Source organism: Parasteatoda tepidariorum, chromosome 5, assembly GCF_043381705.1.
Source record: "Parasteatoda tepidariorum isolate YZ-2023 chromosome 5, CAS_Ptep_4.0, whole genome shotgun sequence".
Classification (NCBI taxonomy): domain Eukaryota; kingdom Metazoa; phylum Arthropoda; class Arachnida; order Araneae; family Theridiidae; genus Parasteatoda; species Parasteatoda tepidariorum.
The window spans coordinates 46,014,064-46,032,741 of record NC_092208.1 but is presented as its reverse complement, the minus strand read 5'-3'; the positions used below and the strand labels follow the sequence as shown (position 1 = coordinate 46,032,741).

General features: G+C 28.7%; 1 protein-coding gene across 10 annotated transcripts in view; it reads left to right on the top strand.

The window, feature by feature from the left end:
* The window catches only part of LOC107450223 (6-phosphofructo-2-kinase/fructose-2,6-bisphosphatase), a 51,428-nt gene that overhangs the window by 4,105 nt on the left and 28,645 nt on the right, over positions 1 to 18,678 (top strand). For 5 of the 10 annotated variants that reach the window (XM_043049892.2, XM_071181398.1, XM_071181399.1 and 2 more), the window contains exons 2-4: positions 14,381 to 14,506; positions 15,481 to 15,577; positions 15,665 to 15,728. In XM_043049892.2, the coding sequence (XP_042905826.1) occupies positions 14,381 to 14,506; positions 15,481 to 15,577; positions 15,665 to 15,728 (287 nt within the window). Of the gene's footprint in view, positions 1 to 8,946; positions 9,408 to 14,380; positions 14,507 to 15,480; positions 15,578 to 15,664; positions 15,729 to 18,678 lie in introns of those variants that run through there. The other 5 variants (XM_043049890.2, XM_043049889.2, XM_043049887.2 and 2 more) reach the window with 5 other exon arrangements.

The following is an 18,678-nucleotide window of genomic DNA, read 5'->3' as shown; positions in this document are numbered from 1 at the left end:
AAATTAGAACTATCAAACATCAGTGTTTCTCTTCCTAGGTTCAGTAGAAAAAAACATCGAATTTATATACCAGTATAAGCTAGACGTAATATGATGCCTCCTAATTTTCTATACACTTTATGTCCTGAGTAGATTAACGGTAGAGCTGCCTATTTACCTTCAAATCTTTGGCTAATGCATGCATTTTTAAAAATGTCATTTAGAGCAGTGATTCTCAACCACTGTGCCGCGGCACTTTTGTGTGCCGCCAAATTCTTAAAATGTGCCGCCAAATATTAGAAATGATACAGTAAAAATTATAATGCTTTTTTAATTACGAGTAAAGTTTAAATTAAAGAAAAGTGTATATTATAATTTTTCCACTCTTTAACCGCGGGAACATCTTTGTCAGCGATTGTCTTGTCTCTGACAATCTTAAAATAAGAAGGAAGTGTTTAAATTGTCGTTGACAATTTTAAAAAATGTTGAAATAAGTAGGAAATTTAATGATCATTAAAATTATTAATTATCAAAGGAAAGCAAAGCTAAATATTAACTTTCAAACTTAAATAAAGTTATTTAAGTTTGAAAGTTAATATTTAGCTTTGCTTTCCTTTGATAATTAATAATTTTAATGATCATTAAATTTCCTACTTATTTCAACATTTTTTAAAATTGTCAACGACAATTTAAACACTTTCTTCTTATTTTAAGATTGTCAGAGACAAGACAATCGCTGACAAAGATGTTCCCGCGGTTAAAGAGTGGAAAAATTATAATATACACTTTTCTTTAATTTAAACTTTACTCGTAATTAAAAAAGCATTATAATTTTTACTGTATCATTTCTAATATTTGGCGGCACATTTTAAGAATTTGGCGGCACACAAAAGTGCCGCGGCACAGTGGTTGAGAATCACTGGTCTAGATGATCCTTTTTACTTTATCTGAGACAAAACAAAAATCTAGCTAATTTTTTGCTATACCAAATTTGTGTTTACAAACAGGAGTGTAAAATTGTTCATAATTCAGGAAAATTTTCTTAAAATAAATTTTTTTATTATTTTGCATTACATTTCTTACGATTTTTTACAAACCACAAAATTAATATTAAAAAATGAGAATTGAAATAAAGTGAATTAGTTATTATATATGCCGATCCCACGCCAGACGAATTTCTTTCTACCAGTTTGTGTCGATAAAACAGATCAAATGGTAGTAAGATGCATATTATCATCCTTCTTTTTTGCAGAAAAATATATTCTCTCCAGACAATAACAAATTTATTGCTGAAAACTTATTGTCAATTTTAAAGACTAAAATGGTTGCGAAAATAAGAATTAGATTTTATCTTCATCAATTACCACTCTTAAGTGATAAATACAGTATAACACTTGTACTCAACTGGCAGCAAACATTAAATGTTATGCTGAAAAAGTCTAAAGAATAAACACACAAAAGATAACTATTGAAAATTGGAACTATTGCGGGTGCCCTAGTGTGATTATTTTTCGGAATTAATAATTCTGGTGACATTGTGAATTTTTTAATTGTAAACCTGCTGTTTGTGTTTTATGGTTAACCATCCTTAATTAGTAGAATCTTGTAATTCAAAAGAAATAAGGGGTATATATTTAACCTCACCACTGCTGATTTACTTATCAATTATATTTACATCTTTTTATTTCTCATTCTATTGCCCATAAGATAACTAAATCTGAAATATGTGATTAAACATATTTCAATTTGAAATATTGTCGAATTTGTGAAGAAATTAAAAACACATTTGAAACTTTTTAAACCTAATACCTCTCTTAACTGAATGTAGGTTGCAAGTTTTTATTACATTTTACTCACAAACTTAGTTTTTCCTTTTTCTCAAGTTTATCGTTTCACATTTTATTTATGCCAGCTTTTAAGGTAAAGTTGCTATCTATGTGTTATAAAATGAATATATAGAGTCATTGATAAGTCCAATGTTTTGTCAATATCCAATGTTTTGCCATTTGAAGTTGGTCCTAAAGTTATTTCCATGGTTTCTTCCATCTGTATAATAGTGTTCTTAGTTTATCCATCATGGTTTCTGTTTCTTCTGAAAGAAAGCATGTTAAGTTATGGCGCAAATGGAATGAAGTGAAAATCTTACAAACCAATCCATAAAGTCAAATGAAATTGAATAATGATTCAGAAATAAATATTGCTTTGTGTAAATGATTTATTCAAAGTAGTGTCACTATCTGAGAAAGCTGTTCAAGTGATTTTTAAAATAAAATGACTATACGTATATGACCGAAGCATTTATTAAATGGTCTAAGTAAATATAATATTTTGCAATGTTTAGAAAAGCCTTGATTTTCAAAGTTAATTGAAAATAGATGCATGTATATGTTACCAGCAGAATATGAAAGACTGGCATGAATAGAATAGAATGCCTTAGCATTTTATTTAATTTTGGATGTTTGCAGGCAAAATATGAAATCTATTTGGTCCTAATGATATTGAGGCTATTTATTAGACTATTTAAATGCTATTTAAGCAAAGGATGAAAAAGTCCTGATAAGGCTATTAATGTTAGCAACAAAATATGAAATGCTGACATTCTATAGAATGCCTAGGTATTATATAGAAGCTTAATAGGCTCCTGCTCCAACACTACAGCTTGCTCCTCCATATTCAGACAGCACAGTAAAAAACTAATATTTTGTTGAACAAATTTAAATAAAATTGTGTATTTAGACACTCCCGAACAAATCACATTGTGCAACTGACAAATTCTGAGCCCAAGGTACGTGTTAAGTCATGTCTTGTCACGCGGGGCTCACAGTAAATTGCAGATGTATCCTACTTCAGCAGCTTCTCATTTGGTATTTTATGAAATTCCTAGGAAATGTTTGAAATATAAATACTTTAAGACATTGCTGGTTAGTTTTAAGCATCATATACAATGCCTAGACATTTTATTGAATGCTGAGTTTCAAACTTTGCCAGTAACATTATGAAGGATGTTACCTCTATAATCTGAATACTTCAATTATTCAGTCTCTATTACTTTCTCCTGCCAGTATCCAAACAAACGCTTTTCAAAAACTATTTTTAATTATATTTCCTAAGTTTTCTTTAAAAGATGCATGAAAAATTTGGAGCAGTATAGTTTGGCACATGAAAAGTGACATTTTAACATGAAACTGCTCCTTATTGTTTCTAGAAGTATCTTACAAGTTTCTAAAATTTTCTCTACTTCGTTGCACTATTTTTGAAACTTCTAATTGCCTACAGTAAAATCTGTTTTTTATCCGAAACTTTCCTGAACAATATGAAAATCATATTTCTAGAGCCAGATTTTGGTAATATTTCTAGAATTTATTAGCTTATATTGATTGCCTTCTAGTAAACATGGGTACCCTAACTTTAATATGCCCCAGTGATCTTTTCCCCCAATTTTTGGTTCTAGGCCTATTTTGTAGCACTGTCACTATGTTTGGCCCAGTATCAGATTCCTACTCTTTTATGATTTAATTTTCAATTCAACTCTTATTTAATTTTGTTAATGTTGTTTAATTTTGAGCAGTCTTAAGTGATTTTAAAACGGGTGTTTGATTCCTAGATTGCTTGTAATATCTAGAGTTCTATATTGCATTATAGATAGATATTTCCTGATTGCTATTTTCTCCAATTTATTCATTTTTAAAAATAAAAATTGATGGGTGATCATAAATAGTTCAAGAATATTATCTATTTTTTATTCCCATAGCCCTTATTTGATGAATATATTCTTATTTTATAGTATGAATATTTTATGTTATGCATTTCTGCATGACCTACAGAGGGCGCTGTAATCATTCACAGTAATTCTGATAATATATCTCTTGTGTGACAGGCAATGGATTGATATGAAAGGCTTAATGAGAAATCTAATGAATATTACACCATCATATTGTTTGTTTTTGTTTACAATTATTAAATTTGATTGTTATTAAATATTGCCTTTTTATTCTTTGCACCATTCACTGAGCCTTTTCTGAAATATGTAGTTAGTTTTAATTAACTCTTAAGTTCTAAACAGTAATATATACAAATTATATAAACTTCCTAAATTTTGATTTTTAAGTGTTTGTTTTTGCATTACTTTAATGTTAATCTCTGAAAAAAATCCTCGGAAGTATAGTAGTTCTTTGACAAAAATATTAATTATCTATCTTTATTTTATTACATTATTAAAAGAAACTGAATATTTTCTGTGGATATTAGCAACATTCAGTTGTGTGAATAATTGTTAAGTAGGGAGTGTAAGGCAAGGTGGCCAAAGGTAATAATCTTATTAAGGCCAGGTATGGTTAATAAAACAAAACATTTTTCTATTTCTAATTAGATACTTGGAACTTAGATTTAAATACTAATTGAAAATAGAATTAAAACATTAATTTTTTTAAGTTTTCTCCTTAGACAAGTTGTTAGTTTGATGCAAATTGTAAAAACCTTTTAGTTTTTGCTTCTTTAGCATAACAGGTTAACATAATAAAAATAAAACAAGAGTAGAGAGCTTAGGTAATCATGTCTGAAGTAATGTTTTATAATTCTAAAAATAAATGTTCAACCCTGGTGTACAATCTATTTTGTATCCAGCATTTAGTTATAATTTGTCTTTAAATCAGACTGGAAAAAAAAATAGGATACGGGTCAAGGCAACAAATTTTTAATATAGTCTACATCAGTTTTACTTGCATACGTATCAGTTATACGTATTTTTATTTCTTTGTAAAATGTAGTAGTTGTCGCTGAAATGAATTTACATCACTTCCTTGTTACTATTTTTGTGAATCAATCTGGAGTGTTTTGCAATATCCTTGATAAAAGGTCAGAAAATATCAGACTTTGTATGCCGCTACTTGATTAAATCAAATTAATCTCTAATTCATCTTATTTTTATATAAAGAAAAAGATATGGAATGCGATCTTGATTTATCAAGATTGATATTGCACTTCACTCTCTTTGGATATTGCACTCTTATCTGATTTACAGATGAATACGAATTCTTCATAATCCATCTTTAAATGTAACTAAAGGACGCTAAACTTACTGTAAAAATAAAAATGCGTATTATGTTAAACTAAGACTTTTAACTGAAAGAACTCATCGAAGTTAGTTAAATTATTAATAGCGACACATCAGGATTTTCAAATTCAAATCTCAGTTGTACCAGAAAAATCTTGGGCTGAATTCTAGGCCCATTTGAATCCCTGCGATGGCTGGTCGAGACGAATCCTACACACGATTCGCACCAACCACAAGGCAGACTTAAAATATCCCGAGGGGAAGACGAATCATGGATCAGTCTACTTGCTGTCGGGCTAACCGTGGGAAGTTTTCGTGGGTTTCCTACCCATGTAACAAAAATGGGTGTTAATTCTATCAAAAAAGACCTTCAGGAAGGCTAGTTTCTTCAAATGCTTGATACAAGAGTTCCCTTGTCTGCTGGATTGGGTTCAAACTTATAAGGCTACAGAGTTGAACTTTGGTAATCGTATACTCAGAATTTGTCTGGCTATCCAACGTCGTTTGTAAAATATGAAATAAATTACTGGGCCACATTTTAGCCACTGGGCCACGCTACCGCCAGCATATTTTGAATTTGGTATCTAATGAAAAGTGATTAACTCAGAGAAAACACGTTTTGGTGCCCTCATTTTTGTAGTTTAACACACTTCAAGTCTGGTTGTGTTGCTGAAACCATCCATACTCTTAAATATGTATAAATTAAGTTTCTTGGAATAATCCTGTGAAGACTTAAAATCTTCCATAATTTTACCGAATAATTAAATATTTAGCTGCTTTTGCGATATTATTTATAGTAAAATGCCAATATAAAAACGAAGTAGCACATTTCTTTTGAAAACAAAAATGTATTTTTTAAAAAACAATGTAATGAATAAACCATAGAGTTGGACCAACTCTATGGAATAAACTATGAAAAAGACGTGCATTTATATTGACTTAGTAGGTACTTCCCATCTCGCTTTCCAAACCAAAATAAAATGGGTTAGACTTTTAATTAATATTTTTCTGCTAGCCATATTCAACTTTTATTGTAGTTCTCCTCAGTTTTTATTTCAGCGAAATCCATAATTCTGTTTATTTCATTCATTTCCAGCTTGTGTTTATTCACCAAAAAACAAATTCATTACAAAACTCTATTCAGCTTTAGGACTGTAAATTCGACTGCCGGATATAAAATCTATTTTAAGATTGGCATTTTTTCTTCGTCTTATCATTTATATTCTTCTAGCAACACTTTTTAGGAGTCATTGAGTTAAACCACTAAAATTTTAACTCAAGCTTTGTGCTATGTGACATTAGAATGTTCCATCCTTTGATGCAGAATTTATTGTTAAATATAATTTATTATACACAATTTTAAATGTGTTCCGACTAGCTAAAATAATCAAATTTTAACTAGAGCTTTGTGCCTGATGTCTAAAAGTTTTAATTGTTTCTGCTTGCTAACTGCGAAAGAACAGAATTTATCGTAATCATAATTATTTCCAAATTCTATCGTAAGTAGAAATTTTAAATATCTTTCGTTTCCACAGTTGCAATTTCAAAGTCTACAATTTGTATGACTAAGTAAAGGTTGCTAGCGTATGTCAATGCGTCAAGCTAATTTGAAAATCTACATTATTTTCTAATTTGCCTATTATTTTTTGGCATTTAGGGAAATGTTCAATCTCAATTTATCTAGCAATCTTGCAATGGACCTTTAATAAGATATTTACAAAAAAGCCTTCATTAATCTGCACTTGCTGTGAACTGCCTGAATTAAATTAGTTTTCTTGACGCATTACAAAATGTCGGCTACAGTTTCCACAGAACCGAATTAATCAAATAATTTTGTAAAGGGCCTGAATAGCTTGGTCGGTAGGGCACTGGACCCATGTCCAAGAGTTCGTGTGTTCGATCCCAGGCCGGCCGAAGACTCCCCGTGTAGTAAAATGGTGACTGATGCACGTTAAATCTGTCGAGTTGCTAAGTCTTTCATGTTCCCATAGCAAATAAATACCTGTGGGGGTACTGATCCAGGAGTTTCCTTGTCTTCTGGATTGGTTCAAATTACAAGGCTACGGAGTTGAACATTAGTAGTCGTAAACTCAAATTGNGACTTTAAACATGCCTGAGAGTCGAGTCTCAAAGTCCTCCATGTTCCCTTAACAAATCAATACCTCTGGGGGTACTGATCCAGGAGTTGCCTTGTCTTCTGGATTGGTTCAAAATTACAAGGCTACGGAGTTGAACATTAGTAGTCGTAAACTCTAATTGGGTCAGCTGTTCAACGTCAAATATATAAAAAAGTAATTTTATAACCAAATAGAATTAATCTCTAATCGCAATTTTGACCACTTTCCAATTAGTTCCAGCACTCAAATTTCAGCTGAACCTCTGTGCCTGATGCTATTACAAGTTACAATTGTTTCTTAAATAGTGCAAGCGAAATTAACCGCCAATTCAAAATTTGACCTCTTTCTGGAATAAGCTGATATAAAACTAAAAATGGGGCAATAGTTCTATTTTTGATAGACTAAAAACGTCGGATGCATTACTTTTGTAATTAATTTCTATTATCACCAAAAATCCCGCTTAGTTCTTGAAAAGTAATGCGCCCTACATTTTTGTTTTAAAAAAGTAGATTAATTTCTTCCAAGACTTGAAAAAATGTAGTTTTTTTTTTTTATTTAAATTTTATCTGTATTTACTGTACATGTCTGTAAATGAATAGCGTGATAAAAAAAATGTAAAATAACACTGATGTAATGAAGCAGCTGATAAAAGCCTGATAAGTATGTTTGTAAGACTTTTACTAAAATGAACGAGACAGCCCATTTTATTAAGTAATGAATAAAGAATTGATTTCGTCAAAAAGATATCTAACATTTTTTCACAATTTCCATGGACGTTATGTAAACACAATTTATATTGCAAATATATTTGTCACTGTGAAAATTCAGTCCATTGTTATCAAGCAATAATTTTTTTATGATTTATTGTTTAAAGTACAATTGAATCATATTTTAAAAATTAGGTACTTTTTCGTAACTTGGATTTCTGTTAAGGAACAAGTAGTTTTGTTTATTTTTTCTTTGACGATTTTTTAAATTTTATTTTCTTTAGCTTGCGTTAATTGATAAACAGACTTATGTGTTATGGGAAAGCTGCTCCAAATTCACAAAGTTTAGTTCGAAGTTTACCATTACATCAATTTTTAAAAAAATGCTTTTACATAATTTATCACCTTTTTTTAATTAAACGTGTTTTTAAATTTTGACAAAAAAAAATTATTCTAACGTTTTTACGTATTTTGAATTCGAACAATAAAAATTCGTACTTCGTAACATGGCTGGAATTTTTTTTTAACAAAAATCCAAGGACATAATAACTTTATAAAATATGAAATACTGCATTATCAGTTTCCTTTAACCCTTTTATTTCACCTCCGTTTTTTACGCACTGAAATAAATAATTAAAGGGAACTAACTTTTTTTTTTTTTTTCAGCAAGGCATTTGGAGAAGTAGAATTTAAATTATCCTTCCTATAAATTAGAAACCCAGAAAAGGAATTTTAGATCAGAAATTGAGAGAAACGCGTCCCTTAGAACATGAAGAAAAGATTCTTATTTCGACCAGTGATTTTTTTCATTTTTTGGGCATAGACAAATGGGGTACAAAAATTTAATAATGAAAAAATATTGCATTGCAATATTAATTAAAAGTTCTAATATTTTCTAAATGTTTGAATCAATTCAATATTTATAAATTCTAGCATTTTTTTTTATCACCATTTATCTTAATGTTGCACTTTGAACATGCTGTAATTATCATACATAACCTATTTACCCCTTTTTAAATTTTTAACATAGTTATTTTAGTCACATGTTTTGGAAATTTTTGAAAACAAACAAGGTGATGGAATACTCGGCGCCATTGTAGCCCACTTGCTTCGTTTGGAACAATCACTTGATTTTCAGAGCAACAGAGAATCCCTGCCAAAAAAGTTCTTTTTATTTTTTCTTGTCAAGTTCTAGTTCAAGCTCTCCGACCTTACTCTTACGTTAAAGGTCGCGTAAATTAAGTGTTACAATCTTACTTGTCTCGCAAATTTTATTATTCCATTGAAGAACTTCTCAAGAATTAAGTCATATTCTTTCGCACACAAAAGATTTTGATGGGATTTATGTGAATGAGGAAATCTTTTTTCCTCTGAACTGACTAACGAATTTGAAGACTCGTTTTATTCTGCGAAGTTGGCTGTGACAGGAAGTTCCCGATCAGGTGTTCTGGTTTCCGATTTCATTAAGTTAAGTTATCATGAATTCATGCAGAGGCAGGTATTTTCCTCGCCCTTTCGATATCAGAAAGCTATCGGGCTATAGGGTTACAGGTAATTATGTATTTGTTTATTCATATTTTTAATCAAGCAATAAGTAAAGTCACATTTGGAAATTTATTTTAAAACTCGCACCTGAATTACTTCTCAATTGAACAAGATTACTTTTGTTCTAAAATATGTTGGGCAAGTTTACAGCTTAATGTTGACAGCGTATGTTTTAGAAGAATAGATAACAAATTTAAAGCTTTATTCGATTTTTTTTCCAAGCAAACGCTTCTAAGTAATCTTTTTTTAATGCGAAAAGTTTAGTTTAAAAGAGGTAGTGAATTTTCTTTTAAATTATGGAAGTGAATTTTTATCATGGTAGTCGCAGCCGCCCAGTTCTTTAGGAGCGAAATTGAGAATATTTCTCAATTTCACACATTTTTTTTTATCTGCTGAAAGATATCAATTTATTTTCAATTTTTTAACTTGTCAGCTAAATTTTAATCTGAGACCCGTTAAACCTACAAATTACCTTAAATTAACCTACAAAATATTCTTACATAAAGCTACAATAATTGTGTATTTTGAAAACTGTGTTCTGGGTTATATGTAAAATCGTGGCTTTTAAGGAGGGAAACAACAATGATGAATGAAAAGCAATTACGGGGATTGGTGAGCGGAGCGAGCATATGAGGAGCCTCCTAGCGTACTAAAAATTGAGTATTCCTTCTGTTTAAAACATTCCGAAACAATCTTGCATTAAGTAATTTTTCTTCATATTTTTGACGAATTTATTTTATAATAGTAGTTAAATTTCTTACATTCTTTATGTATCGTAGAATTGTTCCTCTGGCCCAATACTCTGAAAAAAATTTTTTTTATACGGTAATGAAATATATATGAAAGAGGAATTACTTTAAAAATAAAAGGGACTTTGATTAAAAGATTTTTAACTTAGTAAACTATAATGTAAGTACAAAAATGCAAAAATAGTATTTCTATATATGTATACTTATAAGTTTTTCTTCTGCTTATTTCGTCAAAAATAATACTAATTTTACATAATGTCGTGTAAAATTTTATTTTTGGCATAACTTTGGTTCGCGTTTACTTTCGTGCAAAGCGGAAAATTTTACTACTCGCGGAAAATTTTTACTACTAAAGACAAATAATTTGCCTCTTCAAATGAAGTTTCTTTTTCGAATTCTCATGAAAAATTCGTTTACGCTCTTTTCTCTCTTATAAAATTATATTCACAAGATTTAAAACATCGTGTTTCGTATTTACGCGATTTATTATCAAATATTTCCGTATTTACTCGATTTAAAAGCCACTATTGCGATTTGTGTTCAAGTTAATTAAAAAATTTTACGTCGAAAATCGTATTCACGCGATTTTAATATGAAACATCGAGATTCGTATTAACGCGATTTTCAAGTTAAATGTCGAGATTCGTATTCGCGTTATTTAAAAAATCTCATTTTATTCATATTTACTCAATTTGAATAAAATCTTACATCGATATTTTTATTAAAACTTTGATAACATTCTATGGATAAACTCTTACTACATACTTTTTTCTTGCTTAAATTTTGGGTATTTTTTCAATTATTTGAAAAGTTTCCGCAACATTTTTGGATTTCTATCTACAAATTTTTTAGTTTTTTTACCCTAGCTCATCCATGTGGTATGGATCAATATAGGGTTCTAAAAAAATTAATCATTTTTAAGAAAATCCGTGATTTTTCAAACTAATTTCGCCAAAATGAGGTCTAGTTAGGAAGACTGAGGTGGGCTGGTTAAAACTAGTTATAAGAGTTAGTGCATAATCAGGGATGAGATTTTTCCGCTTTTTAGCGGATTTCCGCTTTTTTCACTTATCTCTTGAATTTCAGCTTTTTTATCAAAAATTCAGATTTTTCTAAAAATTTCACTTTTTTTTCATAAGTATCCCGCTTTTTCAGAAAATTCACCGATTTTCAAAGAGAAACGGAAAATTCAAACTACATAGCTACCAATCCTTTCTCATTTTTACTTATTTTAGCTATTTTCTCCCCTTTTACTTGCAGCAGATAAGATTTTCCGAATTTTTTACCCGCCCTCCAGATAGATCCGATTTTTGTAGTTCAAACGAAACTNCCGTTAAACCTACAAATTACCTTAAATTAACCTACAAAATATTCTTACATAAAGCTACAATAATTGTGTATTTTGAAAACTGTGTTCTGGGTTATATGTAAAATCGTGGCTTTTAAGGAGGGAAACAATGATGATTGAGAAACAATTACGGGGATTGGTGAGCGGAGCGAGCATATGAGGAGCCTCCTAGCGTACTAAAAATTGATTATTCCTCCTGTTTAAAAGATTCCGAAACAATCGTGCATTAAGTAATTTTTGTTCATATTTTTAACGAATTTATTTTATAATAGTAAAATTTCTTACATTTTTTGTGTATCGTAGAATTGTTCCTCTGGCCCAATACTCTGAAAAAAGATTTTTTTTATACGGTAATGAAATATATTAAAGAGGAATTATTTTAAAAATAAAAGAGACTTCGATTAAAATATTAACTTTATAAACAAAATGTACAAAAATGCCAAAAATAGTATTTCTATATATGTATACTTGTATATATATGTATATGTATAAGTTTTTCCTCTGCTTATTTCGTCAAAAATGTTTTATATAATGTCGCTTAAAATTTTATTTTTGGCATAACTTGGGCCCACGTTTACTTTCAAGCAAAGTAATTTGGTCAAAAAACTGCAAATTTTAATACAAACGAACGCGCCAACGCAGTCTGCGGAAAATTTTTACTATTAGTACTAAAGACAAATAATTTGCCTCTTCAAATGAAGTTTCTTTTTCGAATTTTCATGAAAAACTCGTTTACGCTCATTTTTCTCTCTTTTAAAATTCACAAGATTTAAAACATCGAGTTTCGTATTTACGCCATTTATTATCAAATATCGTGTTTCGTATTTACTCGATTTATAAGCCATGATTTTGATTTGTGTTCAAGTTAATTAAAAAATTTTACGTCGAAAATCTTATTCACGCGATCGTATAAATCGTATTAAATCGATCACGAAAATCGTATTTTAAAGTTAAATGTCGAGGTTCGTATTCGCGTTATTTAAAAAATCACATTTTATTCATATTTACTCAATTTGAATAAAATCTTACATCAATATTTTTATTAAAACTTTGATAACATTCTATGGATAAACTCTTACTACGTACTTTTTTCTTGTTTAAATTTTGGGTATTTTTTCAATTATTTGGAAAGTTTCTGCAATTTCGATTTACAAATTTTTTTAGTTTTTTTTTATTACCCTAAACTCATCCAAGTGGTATGGATCAAAATTGAGTTCTAAAAAAATTAATCATTTTTAAGAAAATCCTTGATTTTTCAAACTAATTTCTCCAAAATGAGGTCTAGTTAGGAAGACTGAGGTGGGCTGGTTAAAACTAGTTATAAGAGTTAGTGCATACAGAAGATTTTTTTAATTGAGATTTTGTGTTCCAAGAAAGTTTTTCATATTATCTTAGTCTGCCTGTAACTAATGAATGAATTCTTATGTCACAAACTTTTTATTACTGTATAGTACAGAACCCGTTATCCGGAAATCAGAAAACCGGAAAACTAAAAAAACCGGAACGAAATTCGATACATTTTCCAGCAATTTTTTAAGAAAAAAAATTTTTTTTTCCTCTTAGGATTTTAGGATTTTTCTTTCTTTTTTGAAAGATGTTTACCTTACCATCATTTCAGAAATAATCATTAGCGTATTACCTCATCGTTTTTTCTTATTTTTAAGATTATTTCCAAATATTTTTTTTTTTTTTAGTTGGGTTTTACACTAAAAAAACGGCTTTTTGTAGCGATTCAGAAAACCGGAAAAATCAGTTATCCGGAATAGCGGTAGTCCCGATCGTTCCGGATAATCGGTTCTCTACTGTATTTGGGTTCCGACTGCATGACAGAATTATAACAGCTAAACATAACTTTTTGGCAGGAAATTTTTTTTTAAAAATTAATTTATCACAAAATGGCAGCTTATTTTGCAAACTTTTTCTTAAAATATACTAAGTAGGAGGTTACATTACGTAATGTAAAGTACAATGTCAGGGGCCTGTCCAAGCCAGATTTACTACCGTTTAGCGGTACCTTCCCAAATTGAACTTTTGGAAAAACTGTAGTTTCACAAAAAACTTTTTCTTAAAATTTTATCTTTGTATCGTAAGAAAGGATAAATACATATTTTTGTGTTGATTTTTGATATAATTTTTAATTTTCACAAATTATGTCTAAATTTTCACATAATAGGTACCTCTCAGAAAAACCTAGCCAGACTTCTGAATGTAATTTCACTGAAAATGACTGAACCGAAGTAACCTCATTTTGACCCATCTCTTAAAAAATATTCCTTTTTATATAAACCCGCCTAAATCTTTTGCTTTACTCAATTGTTCACACACATCAAAATTTGTGACAATAAAATGATCCAAAAAGATTATGGCTAACATTTATTTTTACTGACCTAAATTTTGTAAATGCCAAAAAAAAAAAAATGAAGTCAATAATAAGGTATTAATAGCATTTGTATGTTGTGTTTAGACCATCAGATCTTTCAACCATTAAACTCTTACATTCAGAAACTTTCTTAAATGGCATTTCAGTTCAAACTTTTCAGATTATTGTCAAATTTTTATTTGTTATACTTCAAATTATTCTTGAATATTTCCAAACTTTTCAGATTACCGTCAAATTTTTATTTGTCATACTTCAAATTACTCTTGAATATTTCCAAACTTTTCAGATTACTGTCACATTTTTATTTGTTATACTACTTTAAATTATTCTTTAATATTTCATCATGTAAAAGTTTTTGCCAATTTTCTATTTTCATTTTTAAAAAAATTAGTAATTATAGAGTTGTCATCTGCTTATGGTCTGTGTTAGTTTAATGATATAATGTAATTTCTATTTAGATATTTTTTGTGATAATTGAATTTTTATTATTTTTTTTTTATAGGTGATCGTACCAACTATGTTAATTTGCCTCATGTTATTGCAATGGTTGGTTTGCCTGCAAGAGGCAAAACCTATATATCCAAGAAATTGACTCATTATTTGAATTGGATTGGCATCAAAACTAGAGGTAAAATTAAAAAATTCTAACTTATTATTATAAAATACTTTTAAAGTAACAAAAGAATTGGTCAATATTTTTTCATACTTCACAATCACAAAGAATTTTTTTATAGTTTATCTTAATATGCGTTAATGTTTGTAACCATATGTTTTATTCTGAGAAATATCTCTACAGCTCAAAAACTATTTCAAAATTTGAAGCTTAGTCCATATGTCAGGCCCATCCGGAATCTCCACTTCACAATTCATGTGAAAAAAAGTTTTTATTTTATCTATCTATTCCATTAGACTTTTTTTTAGATATGTATTACTTGAAAAAAATTTAAAATAGTTAGCGCTTATTAAGAAAGTCAACTATAAAAAAAAAATTTTTTTTTTTAGGACATTCAATTAGAAATTGAAGTGAATATGAATCTATGGGAATTAGGTCCGTTATGGATTCATTTCAATTGTAGTAGTGTTGTATAACTATTATATGAATCTGAATGGGGGTCCACTATAAATATGATTCCTAGTTCACTATGAGGATATTTATTTAACATCAGTTTACTCAATATTAATGTAAATTTATGTTTACTTTAAAGTAAAAATTGTTTTAGGTCAAGTATTATTTTTTTAAATTATTGTATAAAATATCAATGTCCATAATGGATTCTACTTCTATAAGAATAATATCAGCTTACTCAATATCAATGAAAATTTATATTTTAAATTAAAAATTATATCATAATCAAATTATTTTAGGTCAAGTATTTATTTGTTAAATTCTTATTTTAGTATAAAAATATCAGTATCTGCAATACTTAAATGAAAACAACTGTAGTTTATTATTTAACTGTAGTCCATTATTTAAAAAGATTTGCCATGGGACCTTTTCCAAATTCTGAAATTTATTTTCTTTTATTGAATTTTATGTGTCATTTTTTGGCTTTTGCTAAAACAGAATTTTAAAAAATGGCTACTAATATCCATTTCTTCCAGTTTTTAATGTTGGAGAATATCGTCGTTCTGCTACTGAGGCCTACAAAAATCATGATTTTTTCCGTCCTGACAATGCATCAGCGATGGCCATTAGAAAGTTAGTTTTAATTACTCAGCAATTTTCTTATTTACTACTTACTTAATAGTTTCAAAAGAAGTTCTATATTTTTAATATTCTTTTCAGCAAATGTGCTCTAGATGCTTTGGAAGATGCATGTAAATGGCTTGAAACTGAAGGAGAAGTTGCCGTAGGTTTCTCTTTTTTTTTTTTTTATATATATATAGAATAAAAATAGTATATAGGTAATATAATATAGGTTTCCTTTTCTTAATATTTTTATACACTTGCATATTATATTCCTTATGACAAATACTAATGTCATAAAATTTTACATCAAGAATGTAATGTTGTATCACTCAGTAGAAAATTATTTCTTCTGTAATTGATATAATGATAACTAGTTATAATTGATATAATTTTACCTAGTGTTTTCAAATTAATACTACAGTACAGACATGGGTGCAAGTCTTCTGTCCCCAGGACGGATTTCCGTCTTTCGAAAATATCCGCGGACGGAAGTAAGATGGAAACAAGACTGACTCGAAAACGGAAATCGGAATTTTTTTTTTCTGTCCTTAAAAATACTTTTTAGGTCTACGTTATTGGTCTACTTTCTTATGTCCTGTTGTTATTTTATCCAAAGACAGATGAATAAATATTTTTTGTACAGTATTTAAACTTGATGTATTATGGTAAAACTTTCTTAGATAGTTTGTATATGTCGAGGGGGTATTGTGTATGTTAGGTATTTCAATCAAAAAATTTTCAGTCTTGGCCTTCTTTCCAACTTGCACCTATGAGTACAGAACCCGTTATCCGGAAACCAAAAAACCGGAACGAAATTCGATAAATTTTCTCGCCATTTAAAAAAGAAAAATTTCTTCCTAATAAGATTTTACGATTTTTCTTTCTTTTTTTAAAGATATTTACCTTACCATAATTTTGGAAATAATCATTAGTGTATTACTTCATCGTTTTTTCTTATTTTTTTAGATTATTTCCAAATTTATGATTTTTTTTCGTTGGGTTTAACAATAAAAACACGGCTTTTTGTAGCGATTCAGAAAACCGGAAAAATCAGTTATCCGGAATAGCGATGGTCCCGACCGTTCCGGATAATCGGTTCCCTACTGTACTATACAATTCTCACACACAGTTTCTAAATAAAACTCTTCAGCTCAATTTTTAAAATGAAATTTATATTGAATAATCTAATTTGGAATTTTTAACTTAAAATCTTGTATGTTGAATAATGATGAGAAAATATTATCAGTGTAATGATAAGGAAACTCTGCATTTGTGAAGTCCTTGACACTATCTTTAGAAAACAAGTTAAAATGTAAATCTATTGTAAATTAAAATAGAAAGAATTATTGCAAAATTATTTTAGAACAATAATCAAAGCAAACTAGAGTTTTAGTTAAGATGCAAGGTAACAATTGGTTCTGTTAAACCTTTCTCCGCTTCAAAGTATTTAACAGAAAGCAAAATTAATAACTACTGCTATATAGCAAAATCTAAGCTTTGGTTTAGATATTAAGCTAGATAATAAGCTATCCAGCTTAAAGTAAAAAGTAATACAATCATGCCTAATCTTTTACATTGTGGTTCAAGCTAATAAAGGCATAAGTTTTATTTTTCATTATCTATCATTCTTATAAAATTGTAAACACAAATTTTGTCTTTAGTTTTCATCCCTACTCCCTTTAGTTTTCTCCACAACTACTTGAATGGTTTTTACTATATGTCTATAAAATAAAATGTTATTTTTAAAAATAATATAGCGTTAATGGTTTTGTTGATTAAGGGCCACCCGCCAAGGGAAATATACAGGGCTTGGACAAAATAATGGAAACACTTCTACAAAACTTTTTATCTTTCTCAAGATACATAGAGAATCATTTTATAAATTTAGAAGTGTTTACATTATGCAATTTCTTGTACTTATCAAGGAAGTTTAAAGCTTTTAGAGGATTGAGGGACCGACAATAAATTACAAATGGATAAGTGTTTTTGGACACCGTATGCCTAAAAATGTAGCAATTCATTTGTATTTTGTAACAATTATTTTGGTTATTATATGCAATAATTGCACGGAATTTCGTAAATCTAGTTTAAATATTTATGGAGATGTGCATTTTTATAAACTAGTTTTTTTGTCTTACGTTTTTTGCTATACTATGATATCCAATAAAATTAAACAAAATTTTTGTAGCAATTTAAAATTGATTACAGAATTATATCTTTAAAATTTGAGAAAAAGGTGTTTAAAACTGTGCAAGATGAATAATTAAAGTAATTTTTTTATACTGCCCATGCTCAGAAAAAAAATTAACCTTTTCTTATTTTTGTAGTGAATCTTATTTGGCAACTATTAAAAAAGTCCAATTTGAGTGTCTAAAAAAAGTTAAAAAGTTTCAAGCAATTTTTGAAGTAGCTTTTGAACTTTTTAAAAGAAGCTCAAATTGATTATGCTTTTCCCAAGAACTTCATTTTGTAATATTAAACAAGATTTATTAAAAATGATACCAGCAATGTTGGGGGTCATCCCATCTAAGACTTATCTTTTCTTTTGCTTGTTTTATTTCCTTATATAATCACATTTTGGTGTATGAACGTTTATTGTAAGGTATCATCATTTGTTATTTAATTTTATCTTATGATGCAAAATATTTGTGGAACTTAAGAACTTTAAGCTTTCTTTTAAAAACTTCAAAAATTGCTTGATACTTTTTAAATTAAAATATTCTAATCTAGTTTTTTTCATTGGTTGCAGATATGATTCTCTACAAAATTATGAAAAAATTTAATTTTTTCCACACATGCAAAATATAAATAGACTACTTTAATTACTTATATATAGTAGCAAAGTTTTCAATGAATTTTTTTCAAATTTTAAAGCAAAAATTTTATAACTAATTTTAAATTGCTCTAAAAATTTTGTTTAATTTTACTGAATGTTTTTAAAGTTAAAGCATAAAAACAAAAAAACTTAGCTTTTTATAAAAATGTCTATCTTCATAAATGTTTAAGCTTGGCTTATGAAATTTTATGCAATAATTCCATTTAATAACCAAAATAATTTTTACAAGTTATTAATTTGCTGCTTCATTTTTTATTTTTTTGGCACAGGGTGT